At 48.1% G+C, this 16,484-nt stretch overlaps 2 protein-coding genes across 3 annotated transcripts in view; both read right to left on the bottom strand.

Moving 5' to 3' along the window:
- The window catches only part of TMCO4 (transmembrane and coiled-coil domains 4), a 44,147-nt gene extending 40,079 nt beyond the window's left edge, over positions 1-4,068 (bottom strand). The window contains exon 1 of one of the 2 annotated variants that reach the window (XM_053401020.1): positions 3,783-4,068. The gene's annotated coding sequence lies outside the window, so the exon portion shown is untranslated. The remainder of the gene's footprint in view (positions 1-3,782) is intronic. The other variant, XM_053401019.1, reaches the window with a different exon arrangement.
- Positions 4,069-12,091: 8,023 nt separating this feature from the next.
- Positions 12,092-14,284, bottom strand: RNF186 (ring finger protein 186). The gene has a single exon (XM_053401025.1). It carries the CDS (start codon positions 13,822-13,824, stop codon positions 12,787-12,789), a length of 1,038 nt encoding a protein of 345 aa, XP_053257000.1. The 5' UTR covers positions 13,825-14,284; the 3' UTR covers positions 12,092-12,786.
- Positions 14,285-16,484: the final 2,200 nt, after the last annotated feature.

The raw sequence follows: 16,484 nt of genomic DNA on the forward strand, positions 1-16,484 counted from the left end.
CGTATGTAACCCGAGGTACCACTGTACTGGGAGATGCTGCCCTACCAACTAAGCTACAGCCTTTCCTAGTTTGTCTTGGAGGGAGTTTTTTGATCTCCTGCTTTTGAGGCACGAGGGTGGCTATGAGCAATTGTTGTTGTTGTTTAGGCTGCTCATGTGATTTTGAATTTCTTTAGTGGGGGAGGGATCGGGGCCAGGAGGAAGAGACGTGAATGAGGAATGTATACTGTAAAAGGAGGGGAGGAAATAATATAACCTCGTGAAATATGTCCCATGGCTGCTCGTGATTAGCTGTAATAAATCTGTTCCCATCCTTTAAGGCAGGGTGCCCAAACTTTTTTCAAAGAGGGCCAGATTTGATGAAGTGAACATGCATGAGGGCTGACCAAAGTTGTTGTGCTTTTTTTACGATATTAACCCAAACTTGCTGAGCGCTTTGAAGGGTACTGGACAATTTCACGAACCAGAAGCCACCAGTGGCTACTAGCCACAATGGCTATGCTCTGGCTCCACGGTCAGAGGCAGCAATGATAATAATAATAATAATAATAATAATAATAATAATAATAATAATAATAAATTATTATTTATACCCCGCCCATCCCGGTTCAAAAACCGGGCTCAGGGCAGCTAACAACAAATTTAAACCACTTTTAAACACTTAATTATAAAAGCAGCATAAAATACAGTATAAAAACATGAATACAGTGGTACCTCGGGTTACATATGCTTCAGGTTACAGACTCTGCTACCCCAGAAATAGTACCTCAGGTTAAGAACTTTGCTTCAGGATGAAAACAGAAATCACGTGGCGGTGGTGCGGTGGTGCCCCATTAGCTAAAGTGCTGCTTCAGGTTAAGAACAGTTTCAGGTTAAGAACGGACCTCCGGAACGAATTAAGTACTTAACCCGAGGTACCACTGTAGCAATAAAATTCAAAAATCAAAAAGATAATCCCCAGGGCTAGCTGGCTGAATTGGTCCTACTTGGGCCAGCGAGGAGGTCAGGGGAGAATTAGCTGTGGGGTCTCAGAGTGGGTGATCTTCATAAAAGGGGACGGGGAGCGAAGAGAAGGGAAATAAAAGATGAGGCTGAATTCAAATTAAAGGCCAGGCGGAATAGCTCTGTCTTACAGGCCCGATGGAGGGAGATTAAATCCTGAAGGGCCCTAAATTCTGAACACCAATTGCTGGAAACCACTGGACGGGAGGGAACTCTTGCCCTGCTTCCGGGTTTCCCATAATGGGCATTTGGTTGGTCACCAATGAGAACAAGATGCTAGGGTATTGGCCGGATCCAGCAGGATCTTCTTATGTTCAGGCACAGCTGAAACTGACAGCTCTTTCCTTTCACCTTCAAACAAAATGGAAAAGATACAGTGGAGTGAAGGTACCTAGACATAAGAAGAAAGGGGGTTAAGCCCCATCACCAGCCATGTCAGGATGGGATTGTGCCTGTGGCCCATTGCAAAGCGTGGACCAGCATCTAGGGCAGACCCTCCAAGCGCCCCTATTGTCCAGGACGTCCCTGATTTAGAGAAGCTGTCCCGGTTTCTGATTTGATCCTGGAATGTCCCACTTTTCCTTAGGATGTCCCTATTTTCATTGGAGGAATGTTGGAGGGTATGGAGTTATCCAACCCCATAGCCGTCTGAAGGCAATCCTGTATACAGAAGTTGCTGTTTTTTAAATGTTTTTAAATGTTTTCATATGTGATGGAAGCTGCCCAGAGTAGCTGGGCCAACCCGGTAAGAAGTGTCGGGTTTAAATAGCAAAGTTATCATTATTTTCATCGAAGAAATGTTGGAGGGTATGCTAGGGCAGGAAGAGTGGCTGGGGTAACCCAGCCAGATAGGTGCAGTATAAATAAAATTATTATTATTATTATTATTATTATTATTATTATTATTAAGATTGTCTTCTCTGGGGCGCAGCGGTGATGTTCAGAGTAGAGTGGGAGAAACTTACAATTCCCCAAAGGGCGGAACACATCTCAGCTGAAGTTCTAATTACAGGGTTTTAAAATTGTACGTGGGATTTCAGTTATATAGCAGGTAAAAAGGGGTTGGGGTGGGGGCTTCTGAGGAATTTATTCTTCATATGACAATAGCAGTGACTGAAAGCACGCTCCTATTTTCAGCGGTGAAAAGTGTGCCAATACCACCCCCAGTCCATGAATCACCCTGTCCTATCCATGCCTTCGTTTTATTTTTTAAAAGATTTAAGAGGGGCATTGTGTCTGGAGCCATCCATCTGTCCATCATGTCCGCAGCAGAAAATGGAAGGGTAGAAATTGAAGGTGCTTGCTTGCTGCAGACACCATATAGTGATGATCAATAGGGACTAGTCACATCATATTGCTTTTCTTTAATATACAGTGGTACCTCGGGTTAAGTACTTAATTCGTTCTGGAGGTCTGTTCTTAACTTGAAACTTTTCTTAACCTGAAGCACCACTTTAGCTAATGGGGCCTCCTGCTGCCGCTGCACCACCGGAGCACGATTTCTGTTCTCATCCTGAAGCAAAGTTCTTAACCTGAAGCACTATTTCTGGGTTAGCGGAGTCTGTAACCTGAAGCGTCTGTAACCTGAAGCGTCTGTAACATGAAGCGTCTGTAACCCGAGGTACCACTGTATATATCAATCAATCAATCTTTATTACGGTCCAGAGACCCAACAAATCGTTACAAAGCAATGCACAATTCATAGAGCCTACCTCCAGCTTAAACAAGCATTTTGCTCAAAAGATAGGGATCATTGGTTCTTGCAAACACTGATAAAAACTTTGCCACTGCTAATGTTCTAGCGTTTGTCCGGTCTTCCAATAGGAACCTGACATAGTGAGCCTCTGATTTTCCTGGGAAAGTATCAGCAAGAGTAGTATCAGTTCAGCCCTGGCTTTGGTGAAAAGCCTTCGATAATTTGGTACTGTCAGGTTTTTAATGTAAGATGTTAACTTAAAGACATACCCATATTGAACTCCTACTGCCAGCGGACTACAGACTGTGTGTGATTGTGATCGCAAGTTACTGTGTGCATTGTCCCATAATCTTTGCTTTAACATCTTTAGGGTGCCTTCATAACCCAGGTAATACAGTTGGGGGGGGGTGTGACAGACGATAGAAGTGGCTTTTCTAGCCATGGTTTTCTGCCATTTGCTGACAAACTCCTCATTGGTCAGGTGTTGGTACAAACCCTTCCCTAGATCAAACACTGAAATCCTGAGCCAATGTTTTATTAATATATATATTGGGGGGGGTGTTGGAAAGAGAAGCTCACGGAGCAACCTGCTGACTTTTGGAGCCTCTTACTATTTATTTTTATTTTATTTATTTACTGAATTTATATACTGCCCTATACCCGGGGGTCTCAGGGCAGTCCGCAGAATAAAATCAAGATACAAAACCACGAAACTAATAATAATAATAATAATAATAATAATAATAATAATAAAAACCCAATAGCCCTGTCGGTGGGAACAGGAATGCTTTTGCATTTACACTAGCATGTCGTGAAACTGATGCAAAAAGAGGGGAGCAAAATTATTGTATTTTTTGTTTTTTAAGCCCCACCAAATGCAATTGGTAAATACCGTTTGAAACCCACCAGCACTCCCCCTTCTTTATCCATCCTAATATGGGGGGGGAGGGAAAGTCTGCTACAGTCCAACTTTTGGGGGGGGCAGCAGAAAGCCACGCCCCCACCCCTTAATTTTTTTTTAAAGGAAGTTTCCCCCCACTCCACCCCGCGTCTAAATCCTCTCCCCTCGGCCTCGAAACCCCACCTGGCCGCCCTCGAGGTGGAAAACGGCCGCATCCGGACTCCCGACTCGTCCCCGCCTTCCCCGCGACGTCCGCCGGCCGAGCGATCACTCCAGTCCGAGGCTTGTAAAAGCCGGCTTAGGCCCCTCGTACGCCGACAGCTGCGCCAGAGCGCTACTCTGAGAGGGCAGTTCCGGCAGGAGGCTGGCGTAAGAGGCACGCGAGGGAGCGGGAGGCTGCGCAAACTTCGTAGCAGAGGACGGAAGGCGAAAGGCTCTCAAATCTGGACTCTAGACTTGGAAGCGCTGACTTTGCCTTCCGATAGTTTCATTTTTGGGTGGGCGGAGCATGCAAAAAAGGCAAAAACCTGCCTCTCATTTCGGGGAAGGGAATTCTCAGAGGGGGTTGCCCAAGATTGCAAGAGTTTGGAAAAGTTTTTTGAAAAATATATTTTAACTAGAGAAATAAAAACAAAAATATATTTTAATAAAAATATATTTTAAAAATAAATATATAAAAATATATAATAAAAATAAAAATATATTTTAATTCATATGTATTTTAATCCGTAATCTGCAGATTAACACGTTGCACAGTCCTCCTTATTGAATATTTATTTAATGTAATAGCGTGTTTTTCAAAAGTATAAGCTGCATGGTGAAAATACGGCTTTACATCGATGCATCACTAAAGATTATTTAATAGTCCCTATACATGTTTAATATGTTTATGGAAATTGCCATTACGTTTCCATAAATCATTAATAAATATAAATATTGCTGTGTGAGTGTTAAATCACAACCTAATCGTGCTTCAGAGTAGGAAAGACTTTTATATTATTTTCCCTTTCTCTCTTCCTCATTTTTTAATTTAAGAAACAAATAATCTATCCTTTTCCTGGGATTTCTTTTTCAATTTATTGCGTTAACCGGATTCCAAGTAAAAGGTTAAATACTTAGACGACGTCCCCCACCCGATAATAACGGGATAAACTGGGCTCCCTCTTTAAAAACAGCAGTGAGGAACCTTTTTCAATCTGAGCCACATTCTTTTCATGGGAAGCTTCCGGGGGCCACATGTCAGCAGAGGGAGGGGTAATAATAATAATAATAATAATAATAATAATAATAATGTATTATTTATACACCAACCATCTGGCAAAAGCAGGCCCAGTAAGACAGGCTTGAGGGGCCTCCATTTGTTTTCTGGGCTTGAAGTTTGGCACAGGATGGTGATGTTAATCTAGGGGGGTTTGTGATGTGCCCATATAATAACTATATGGAAATATCTCGGGAATAACCCACACAGGTCCATAGCTGTCAAGTGTCCCTTATTTGAAGGGACAGTCCCTTATTCCAGCGCCATGTCCCGCTGCTGTCCCTTATTGATGGATGTCCCTTAAATGTCCCTTAAATGATGTCCCTTAAATTTCAAAGGAAGCAGCTCCTCTCCCTCCCTCCCTACCGGCCAGGGTGGAGGGAGGCTCCAACTGTGTTGCTTGGCTGTGTTGCTCACCCAATAAGGAGTCTAAGAACAACGGGGGTGGAGCTTGCATGCCTTGTGTGTGGCTAGTTAATGCAAGCTGAGGGGGTTTTTGAATGCTGGACGCCATTTTGTTGCACGTGCTGCTGCAAACTTTGCAGTGCAAAGCCAGGCCGGGGAGCCATCTTAAGTTGAGGCTGCATAGGCCTTGTGGTGCATGTGATTCAGATTCTATTCAGTTGAACCTCTGGTTACAAAGTTGGTTGGACAGTGTTCTCGAAGCTACCAGCATGAGTTTGACCAGACTGCAGGAAGACAGGAAGACCGGAGTGCCTGGAACAGTTGAGGCTGCAGGTCCCTTATTTTGGCTGCTGATCCCTTATTTTCAAGGCTGCTGGTCCCTTATTTTCAAATCTGTAAGTTGACAGCTATGCACAGGTCTGTCCGTCCTCTAGCCAGCATTGCTCTTCTCTGGCAGACAGATTTCTTTTTTTAAAAATTCTCACCCTACCACGGTGAGATGTGTCGCATACATTTCTATTTAAATCACAACAATTATTTTTAATTGTTCACCTGCAAATAAAGAAGTGTGTGGAACTTTCTGTGCAAATCTGCCGCCCCACCCCCATGATGTGACTCCTCATTTTCCCAATGCAGAAATAGTCACCTTGCCTATATACCGTATTTTTCTCTCCATAAGATAAAAAGGTAAAGGTACCCCTGCCCGTACGGGCCAGTCTTGCCAGACTCTAGGGTTGTGCGCTCATCTCACTCTATAGGCCGGGAGCCAGCGCTGTCCGTAGACACTTCTGGGTCACGTGGCCAGCGTGACAAGCTGCATCTGGCGAGCCAGCGCAGCACACGGAACGCCGTTTACCTTCCCGCTGGTAAGCGGTCCCTATTTATCTACTTGCACCCGGGGGTGCTTTCGAACTGCTAGGTTGGCAGGCGCTGGGACCGAACGACGGGAGCGCACCCCGCCGCGGGGATTCGAACCGCCAACCATGCGATCGGCAAGTCCTAGGCGCTGAGGTTTTACCCACAGCGCCACCCGCGTCCCTGTCATAAGACGCACCTAGTTTTTTTAGAGGAGGAAAACAAGAAAAAAAATATTCTGAATGAAACAATGGATGTATGATTTTTGTGGTTCATGCTGTGGCCACAGACATGTGATCAAATGGTGAATTTGGGGTGACCCAATGCGAAAATCCTGAGGATCCATGTGGATCCGTGCTTTGTAACCACATTTTTGCACCATTGCAACCCCAGGAAACAGCGGGTGCGTGATTTTTTTGGTGCAGGCTGTAGCCATGGACATGCTATGTGATCTGATGGTGAATTTGGGGTGACCCAATGTAAAAATCCTGAGGATCCATGGGCTTTTACCTCCCCTCTCCCAGGCAGCCTCCACTAGCCTCCCTCATCTCCCTTCTGATCCCACCGATCAGCTGTTTCCTTTCAACACTCCCTTCTCTCTTGCTTTCCTTAGTGTCTTTTCCTTAGCTGGAGCAGCTTTTTGCTCCTCCTTTTCTTCTAATTTCTCTCCTTCTTGCTTTAGTCTTCCTGTTTCCCCCCTTTGCAAATTTGCTGTCTTTACCTCCCCCCTCCCAGGCAGCCTCCTTTATCTCTAGCGTCCCTTATCTCTCTCCCCGATCGGCAAACGATCAACGGCTTTGTTTCAACACCCACTTCCCTCTTTAAAAAAACACAAAACCATGATCTGCATTTTGCCCCTGGGCAATTCAGCTCCAGCGACCACGCATTCGCTCCATAAGACGCACAGACATTTCCCCTTATTTTTAGGAAGAAAAAAGTGCATCTTATGGAGCAGAAAATACGGCATGTGGTCCTTCACAGACTCTATGGTCTATGGACCTCACCAAAATCCAAACCAGAAAGGTTTGGGGTTTTATTTTGCATGTAGAAGGTCTTAGGTTCAGTTCCTGACATCGCCATCTGAAACCCTGAAGAGCTGTTGCCAGTCAGTTGCAGGGCAAACCTCATGCGTAGGTGCTGATTGCGGCCCACTGGGCTTCTCCATTTGGCCCTCGGGGCCTTCCCAAGCCACATACTCCACCCTCCCAGGCCATGCCCCTTTCCAGCCCTGCTTTGCACCCTCCTCGAGTGTTTATGCCTGGCTGAAAAGTATGTCCTTGAACTCTGACCATGCGTCTCACTTGCCTGGAGGATAAGAGAAGTGTGTGTCAAAACTAAGCTACTGTAAAAGGTAAAGGGACCCCTGACCACTAGGTCCAGTCGTGGCCGACTCTGGGGTTGCAGCGCTCATCTCGCTTTACTGGCCGAGGGAGCCGGCATACAGCTTCCGGGTCATGTGGCCAGCATGACTAAGCCACTTCTGGCGAACCAGAGCAGCGCACGGAAACGCCGTTTACCTTCCCGCTGGAGTGGTACCTATTTATCTACTTGCGCTTTGACGTGCTTTCGAACTGCAGGGTTGGCAGGAGCAGGGACCGAGCAACGGGAGCTCACCCCGTCGTGGGGACTCGAACCACCGACCTTCTGATTGGCAAGTCCTAGGCTCTGTGGTTTAACCCACAGCGCCACCCACGTCCCTTTTAGCTACTCTATAGAGGCCAAATTTGCATTTGTTGCTTTGTCTAGTGCTGGCTATGGCCAGGGCCGTCTTTAGCAGATGTGGCACCGGGGTGCAAATATCTGCACAGTGCCCCCAAATTACCACAAATAGTGGGGAGGGGGGGCGAAACTGCGCACTGCCAGCCATGGGGGGGGGGGGCGCAACTCTCCCCCATGCCACTGTGGGAGAGCTATCTCCATGGAGGCTTGGGAGGCAAGCTGCATTCCTGCCAGCCATATGGTTGACGGGCCGCAGCTGGCGGGCATTCAGGTAAAGGGGAGGCCGGGGGCAAAGCCGCGCAGCTCCCCTACTCGCTAGGGCGCCCCTGAGAGGCCGGCGCCCTGGCGCCACGCACCACTAAGCCCTATGGGAAAGACTGCTCTGGCTGTGGCTCTGCCCATCGCTGGCATGCGGCCTCCAGAAAGTTAAGCCAGCTTTCTGAATCGCTCCTCGTTTTATGATTCTTTGTCCTAGGGAATCAGGTGCTTAACTGATGGTTAGCCTTGTCCCTTTTTTTTTTTTTTTTGACGGAGTAACAGGTCTTTCCTCCTTTGAAGCCGGCAAAGCTCTGTGAAAATGGACCCCCTATTGTTCTTAAGATAAACCCATCCTCGCCCACCGGCTGCCAGTCTTCCCTGCCTCTTCAGAAGCTAAAGCTCTCTGCCGTCTTCCTATTATTATTATTTTTAGTAAGCTTTGCATTGTGACATATTCCGATTCTTTTTTCTCCATGCATGTGGGAGGGAGGGATGGACTGGCCTGTCAATCCCAATTTTCTCTGTTTCTCATTTCCAGGGCCTTATATTCAGCTCCCCGCATCTGTACAGCAATCCTCATTTTTTAAAAAATTAAAAAGGAAAAACCTCATGAAAATTTGTCAGCACGAGTGCAATTTCCCCCGATGCGATTTTGCTTAATCTACAGCAGTGGTTGCCAAACTTTTCCAGGTCTGTCTGACCCCTCAGTTCCATAAACTTATCCCCAGTCCTCCCTGCCCTACCCTATAAAAAGCATTGTTTATAATAGTGGTTGACTAAGGAAGATAAAAGGGATGTGGGTGGCGCTGTGGGTAAAACCTCCGTGCCTAGGACTTGCCGATCGTATGGTTGGCGGTTCGAATCCCCGCGGCGGGGAGAGCTCCCATCGTTGGGTCCCAGCTTCTGCCCACCTAGCAGTTCGAAAGCACTCTTAAGTGCAAGTAGATAAATAGGTACCGCTTTATAGCGGGAAGGTAAACGGCGTTTCCGTGTGCTGCGCTGGTGCTGGCTCGCCAGCTGCAGCTTTGTCACGCTGGCCACGTGACCCGGAACTGTCTTCGGATGGCGCCAGCTCATGGCCTCTAGAGCGAGATGAGCACGCAACCCTAGAGTCGGACACGACTGGCCCGTACGGTCAGGGGTACCTTTACCTTTACCTTTACCTTTAAGGAAGATACAGTGCTTTGTGTGTGCGTTGTTTTCAGTTAAATATACATTTTTATGCACGCTTTAGCCCAACACCTGTGGTTTTTGTACAAATTACTTGAGGGGAGAACTGCATTGCAAAAAAATCAGAGAAGTGTGAATTTCAAAGGGTGGTTGTGTTTCATTTTGCATATTCTTTTGGAATGTGCAGATTTGGTAGGTTCCCCTCCAAACTTAATCAATCCCTCCCTTCCCCAAATCCTTCTCCTGTTTTGGCCCATGCAAATTGCCAAAGAACAAATCTTCTGCCTTTGAAATCTTGCTCGTCCCGTTCTAGGAACACGGTTCTGGACTCAGCTACATTGGCAAAGAAAAGGCGCTTTATATGTGTTGTATATGCATATAACACCAGATGGCGGTGTGGGGTTCTGCTTTTGCCAACGCGATTTTTCGCACAAAGTTTACAACGCATTTAACTGAAACGCTTCTTTGGTGTGTCTAGACCCAGCCTCTGTTTCTGTAAAAGCCCATGTTGCTCCTTCTACGTCGGGGAGAAGAAAAAAGAGAAGTGGGGGAGTTCAGATTTTGTTCTATACAACCCGCCCCTGCCGAAGGCGCAGCAAGATGGGCTACTGCAATGCACTCAGCATGGGGCTGCCCTTGGAGAACAGGGAAATTGGTTCAGAAAACAGAGGGCAGATTATTGGCCGGGGTCCCATTTAGAACTCACAAAACCTTGGCTTTAAAATAGCTGCACCGGAGGCTGCTTTGTTTCTGATGATGAGCATCTTGACGTATTGTGCGCCATGGACCAGATTTGTGACCTGCTGCTTCAAATGTATCATCTAAACAAAAGCACCCCCAAATCAAAATACGGTAGGCTCAAGGCCACATAGTACAAGCACGCCATGCATTGGAGGAGAGACAAGGCCATATGAATCAGACCACTGGTTCATCTAGTCCAGCCTCCTGGAGGAAACTAAATTTGCTGGAGAAAATGTGTCCAAGCAGTGACTGGGAAGTTGGGTGTGTGTGGACACAGAATGTTTAACAACACATGCCTTGTGGAAGTGGAATGAGAGGCCAGTCTAAGGGAGGTGTGAGGAACGTGTTCAGATGGTGTTGGGCTTCAGGCACCTCCAGTTTTACGTGCATCTAGGGAAATTTCAGCCGGCGCAATTGAAGTGGATTGAAGTACTTTCTCATTCTGGTGCAAGAAACCCATCTTTTATAAAATGAGCTGTCTGCTGAAAGGAAAGTGACCGAGAAATGCATTGGAAAGTGTGGGACAAGCGAAGGATTAATAGGAAGGCTTATAGCCTCCCCACAAGCAAAGGGAAACAAATGCAATCTAATCTCTGCATAAGCTTTGGTGTAAGCAAATTAGGATGATTTGAATAAGCAGCTGACCTGGAGGAGCCGGACAACACCTGTCTTTGTCCCTGGGGCAGATGGGAGTTGTAGTCCAATATTTGGGGAGGGCGCAAGTAGAGGAAGCTGGGGATATTATTAGGTGGGCTGTGATAGCTAATGGGAATGCATTGCCCGTCGCTGATAAGCAAGCAGGGAGTCCCCCACGCTACTGAGCCTTCACTCAGTGGCAGGGCAGTTTATATAAGGCCTCTGGCCAATCAGAAGTTCCCACGACTCAGCCAATCAGGTTTCTGGAAATGGTGACAAAGAGTTAGCTACAAATCCTGAACAGTAGGCAGTTGAGGACCACTGAACGCAGCTGATTTAAGTGCACCAGATTACGCTGTTAAGTGTAATGGATTCAGCAGAGAAAAGGTGTCTTTGAACCTTGATGTAAGGTTGCCAACTGACCAGAAATAAAAGCTGCCCTGGAGTGCTCTTGCGCCTTTAACAGCAGCCTAGCCTGCAGGAATCAGGTGGTAATGTTCATTGCAGGGTGGAAATTAAGCAATTGTGGGTTAGGTTGAGGATCATGCTGCAGTTAGAGGCATGAGAGCAGTGATAAGCTGTTCCAACAAATCTTGTATGCTCTGCCTCTTCTCCCTTCAACAATGTCTGTGTCACAGCCAGAGATCAACACAGATAAAGTGCTTTCCTTCCATACAGAATGGGCCAGTTTGGTTTCTACTTACTAGTCACTGGGGAGTAACAGCATATTTTGTTGGTGATGGAGGTACTTTGTCAGATTTGGAGCAGGGAGAAAGAAACAAAAGGACAGAGAGACAAACTCGCAAGACAAATTGTCTATTTATACATATGAAAACCTATTAAATATATACAGTATTTTGTAAAAATGAAAACACAGTACATTTTGATAATACCGAGTGTTTCAACTGCCCTTATTTGCAGAGATACCCGAGTTGTGTTTGTGCTGTATTTACCATCACAGATCTTTTGTTCATCGGCATCTTTGCAGAAATAACAGGCACACAGGAACAAGCCCTTTTGCATTTTGCATTAAATGGTGCCCATAAAGATCCACCCTTACTCTGCATTAAATGATACCTGGAGGACTGAGCCTTTTCTGGCTACTTAATCCGTGGATGGGGAACTCCAGCTCCCTTCATCATCCCTGACCACTGGGGCTTGGTGGCTGCTGGAGCTGTACAGTTCCCCCTCCCTGCTATAGTCAACCTCTCTCACATAAAAAGGTAGAGGAATCTCAATTTCATCTTGCTGGAAAAGACACTCTTTAAAAACAAATGCCCGACTGCAGGGACAATCAGGGGAATTAAACAGCAGGTAATCTGCATTAAGGGGATCCTAAGAGAAGCCCATCCAAGCCAGGGGTGGCTAACCCATGACCCTCCAGCTTTTGTTGGGCCCTGTCTCCCATCACCTGCAGTCAACATAGCCAATGGTCAGGGGGTGGTGTGAATTTGTGGTCCAGCAATATCCAGAAGACCACAGATGCTCCTCCAACCCTGATCTAGGCCCATCTAGTCCAGCATGCTGTGGTCACAGCAGCCCATCATATGCCCATGGAGAAGCAGAACGTGAAAGCAGCAGCCTTTGCTATCGGCCTTTCAGCGTTCACAGGTAGACCGCATGTGCGCATGGAGGTTCTACTTAGTTGACATGCTTAACAGCCACTGACCACACTCCACGGAGAGGTCCGACCCCGCTTTCTTCAAGCCAGAAGCTTGGTTGCCTTGCAGCGAAACAGAGCCAGACATTCTCTGGCAACAACAAATCATTCAGCGAGGCAAGCGGTCTTTGGGTGAAACCACCCAAAACTCAATAGGGAGCTGTGCTTGTGTCTCTCTGTAGGCTCCCGCTGTGGGGCATGCGGGGCTGTGGCTCAACGGGAACAGGCACCAGGGGTTGTGTTAGCAAACTCTCCACCCTCCTCACCCTCTGGTCCAGCGACAGGACGGGCCTCTGCCTGATCTGTACGATGACCCAAAGAAGGAAGGCCTCTGTTGGTCCTTCTCCCAGCAGATGCCCTGGCACAAGGTCCCCGAGTGAGAAACCTCAACCACTACGACGTTCCCCAAACACACGGGATCCGTAGATGGGGCCCACGCAATGCTCACGACCCGCGAATAAGGAAACCACAGCATGGAGGTCTTTTCAAGCAACCGGCGCCTCCTGTCTCTCCTTCCACCTCCAGGGAGACCGCAAGAGATCTGGGCAGCTCCAGCTGGGGTTGCAGCAAAGCAGCACCGACATGATGAGCCCCAGGACCACCACAGAGCACAGCACCCACTTCAACATCCCCGTGTACATGAAGGGGAGGACCAGGACGATAAGGACAGCCACCAGCAGCAGGAGCAGCACCAGCCTCTTGGCCGCTGCCCGGCTTGGTCCCCTGTTGGCATCATTCTCAGAGGCGGGGTTGCCCTCAGCCAGGCCAGTGCCAGGAGGGTCTGGCGGACAGGGGACCTCGGCGTCCAGGCCGGGGCTGCCCAGCCGGCCCACCACGTCCTCCTTGTCGTGAAGGCTGCAGATCAGGCCTCCGAAAACGACGGTGGCCTTCCGGCAGAGCGGGCAGCTGACGACCCAGGTGTGGTCTTCGTTCCGCAGGATGAGCTTCAAACAGACGGCACAGAAGACGTGCTGGCAGGCCAGGACTTTGGGCAGGCGGCAGGCACTGTACCGGTTGAAGCAGATGAGGCAGTCCATCTCGGCCAGCGAGACTTTGGAGGGGCGCGGGTGGCACAGGTCAGCCACCGGCGGCACAGAAGTCTCCGTCAAAGCGGGCGGCTCCAAGGGTGCTGAGGGTACCGGTTCTGGAGTGCCTAACTGGGCAGCATCTGGATCGGGGCCTTCCGCGGCAGGGGAACAGCAACCCTTGCCCTCTTCTGTAGGATCAGCCTCATCTAATGGACAAGCATCCTCTTGGTGTATTGGGCTTTTGGATGTCTCCGGCACGTCCATTTCCGCAGCGTCGCCTTCTGCCATCCCCAGCTGCCCTGTCTCCCTGCCTGGAGAGACAGTTTCGCTCTCAGTATGTAAGTGATCCCTGGAGCCTTCCATAGGAGACAATGGCGGCCGCAGCGACAGGACAGCAGCCCCCTTCAGACTGCATGTGTGCATTTCGAAGCTCCTTTTATAAAGGCGCTTTGTCCGGCCAACACAGAGCGAAGGCTTTGTTTGCTCTCCGAACATCCCGCTTGCTCCGGGAAAGGCAGTGATGTCGTGGTGGTTGTCATTTAAAAAAAACAAAAAACCCAAGGCAGGGATAGGCGTTAATCAGTAACTCCAACGGTCACAGGGTTTTATGATGCCCGATAACATAAGCTGGGGAATTCTTGCCCTAAAGAGCAAAAGTTTTTTGTTTGTTTTTTAAACGGAGATCCAAAACATAAGGAGGACGCTTGAGGGGTTTTTTTTTCAGAGAAGGTGTAGCCAGCAATCAGAATCACACAAGTACAGAGTTGAAAGGTAGCGGGTTGAACTGTGGTCTAAAACACTGAGCCTCTTGGGCTTGCTGATCGGAAGGATGGCAGTTTGAACCCCTGTGATGGGGTGAGCTCCCGTTGCTCTGTCCCTGCTCCTGCCAACCTAGCAGTTCGAAAGCACGCCTGTGCAAGTAGATTAATAGGTACTGCTGCGGTGGGAAGGTAAACGGCGTTTCCATGCACTCTGGTTTCCATCATGGTGTTCCGTTGCGCCAAAAGCAGTTTAATCCTGCTGGCCACATGGCCCAGAAAGCTGTATATGGACAAACGCTGGCTCCCTTGGCCTGAAAGCGAGATGAGCACCGCAACCCCAGAGTCGTCTTTGACTGGACTTAACCATTCAGTGGTCCTTTACCTTTACATTTACCTAGTCCAGCTCTAAGCTGCAGTGCAGTGATTACAGATAAAGCCTCCCTGGCCGACGGGCATCCAAGCTCTGTTGAAAAGCACCCATTGAAGGGGGTTCCACCATCTTCTGAAGGTGTCTGTTCCACTGTCAAACAGCTTGTACTGCCAGAAATGTATTCCTAATGTTTAGTTGGAATCTCGTGTCATATGAATCAATTGGTTCAAGTCCTAGCCTCTGGAGCAGCAGAAAACAAGCTTGCTCCATCTTCCATGTGACGGCCTTTAGATATGTGAAGAAGGCTATCATATCTCCTCTCAGTCTCCTCTTCTTTCTCCAGGCTAAACATACCCAGCTCCCTCAACTGTTCCTCATAAGGCTTAGTTTCCAGACCCTTGATTCTCTTGGTCACATATTCCAGCTTGTCGATATTCTTCTTAAATTGTGGTACCTACAACTGGACACAGTATTCCAGGTGTGATCTGACAAAGGCAGAATACAGTGGTCCTCTTACTTCCCTAAATGTTGTTGTTGTTTAGTCGTTTAGTTGTGTCCGACTCTTCGTGACCCCATGGACCAGAGCACGCCAGGCACTCCTGTCTTCCACTGCCTCCCGCAGTTTGGTCAAACTCATGCTGGTAGCTTCGAGAACACTGTCCAACCATCTTGTCATCCTCTGTCGTCCCCTTCTCCTTGTGCCCTCCATCTTTCCCAACATCAGGGTCTTTTCCAGGGAGTCTTCTCTTCTCATGAGGTGGCCAAAGTATTGGAGCCTCAGCTTCAGGATCCGTCCTTCCAGTGAGCACTCAGGGCTGATTTCCTTCAGAATGGGGAGGTTTGATCTTCTTGCAGTCCATGGGACTCTCAAGAGTCTCCTCCAGCACCATAATTCAAAAGCATCAATTCTTTGGCGATCAGCCTTCTTGATGGTCCAGCTCTCACTTCCATACATCACTACTGGGAAAACCATAGCTTTAACTATACGGACCTTTCCCTAAATGTATCCAGACACTAAACGTCTGTTGATGCAGCCTAGGATTTCATCACCTTTTTTGATGTTGCTGCATCACACTGTTGACTCCTGTTAAGCTTCTGGTCTAAAAAAAGGTAAAGGTAAAGGTACCCCTGCCCGTACGGGCCAGTCGTGTCCGACTCTAGGGTTGTGCGCCCATCTCACTCTATAGGCCGGGGGCCAGCGCTGTCCGAAGACACTTCCGGGTCACGTGGCCAGTGTGACAAGCTGCATCTGGCGAGCCAGCGCAGCACATGGAACGCCGTTTACCTTCCCGCTAGTAAGCGGTCCCTATTTATCTACTTGCACCCGGGGGTGCTTTCGAACTGCTAGGTTGGCAGGCGCTGGGACCGAGCAACGGGAGCGCAGCCCGCCGCGGGGATTCGAACCGCCGACCTGACGATCGGCAAGCCCTAGGCGCTGAGGCTTTTACCCACAGCGCCACCCGCGTCCCAAGCTTCTGGTCTACCTAGAAAATAAAATAACTCCAGGGAAACAAGAAGCAATTTCAGAGACTCGTGTGTGTTTTGAGGGACCCATCACACACAAACACAAACAAGCAGAGCTGAAAATTCCACACAGACTCCAAATGTGACCTGAAATGACCAGCTCCCTCTGGATATTCCAAACATCTGCATATTTTAGTTGTGCATTCCAGAGTTTAGGGATGCTTTAAGGAAATCATCAAGTCTTGCCAATGACTTGAAGGCAATGTCTAAAAATAACCCAAAGTTTCACAGAAACACCTTTGTGTGGGCATGTTTTGTTTTCGATTAAAAGAAAAAGCCTTGCGGCGTTCTAAATTGGGGGTGGTTGGGAAAACAAAAATCAAAGATATGGGGGCGGGATACAGGTTGTGGAGTGGATTGTATTCAAATGCCAATACAGTGGTACCTCAGGTTACATACGCTTCAGGTTACATACACTTCAGGTTACAAACTCCGCTAACCCAGAAATAGTACCTCGGGTTAAGAACTTTACCTCAGGATGAGAACAGAAATTGCGCGGC

This window comes from Podarcis raffonei, chromosome 8 (assembly GCF_027172205.1).
Source record: "Podarcis raffonei isolate rPodRaf1 chromosome 8, rPodRaf1.pri, whole genome shotgun sequence".
Classification (NCBI taxonomy): domain Eukaryota; kingdom Metazoa; phylum Chordata; class Lepidosauria; order Squamata; family Lacertidae; genus Podarcis; species Podarcis raffonei.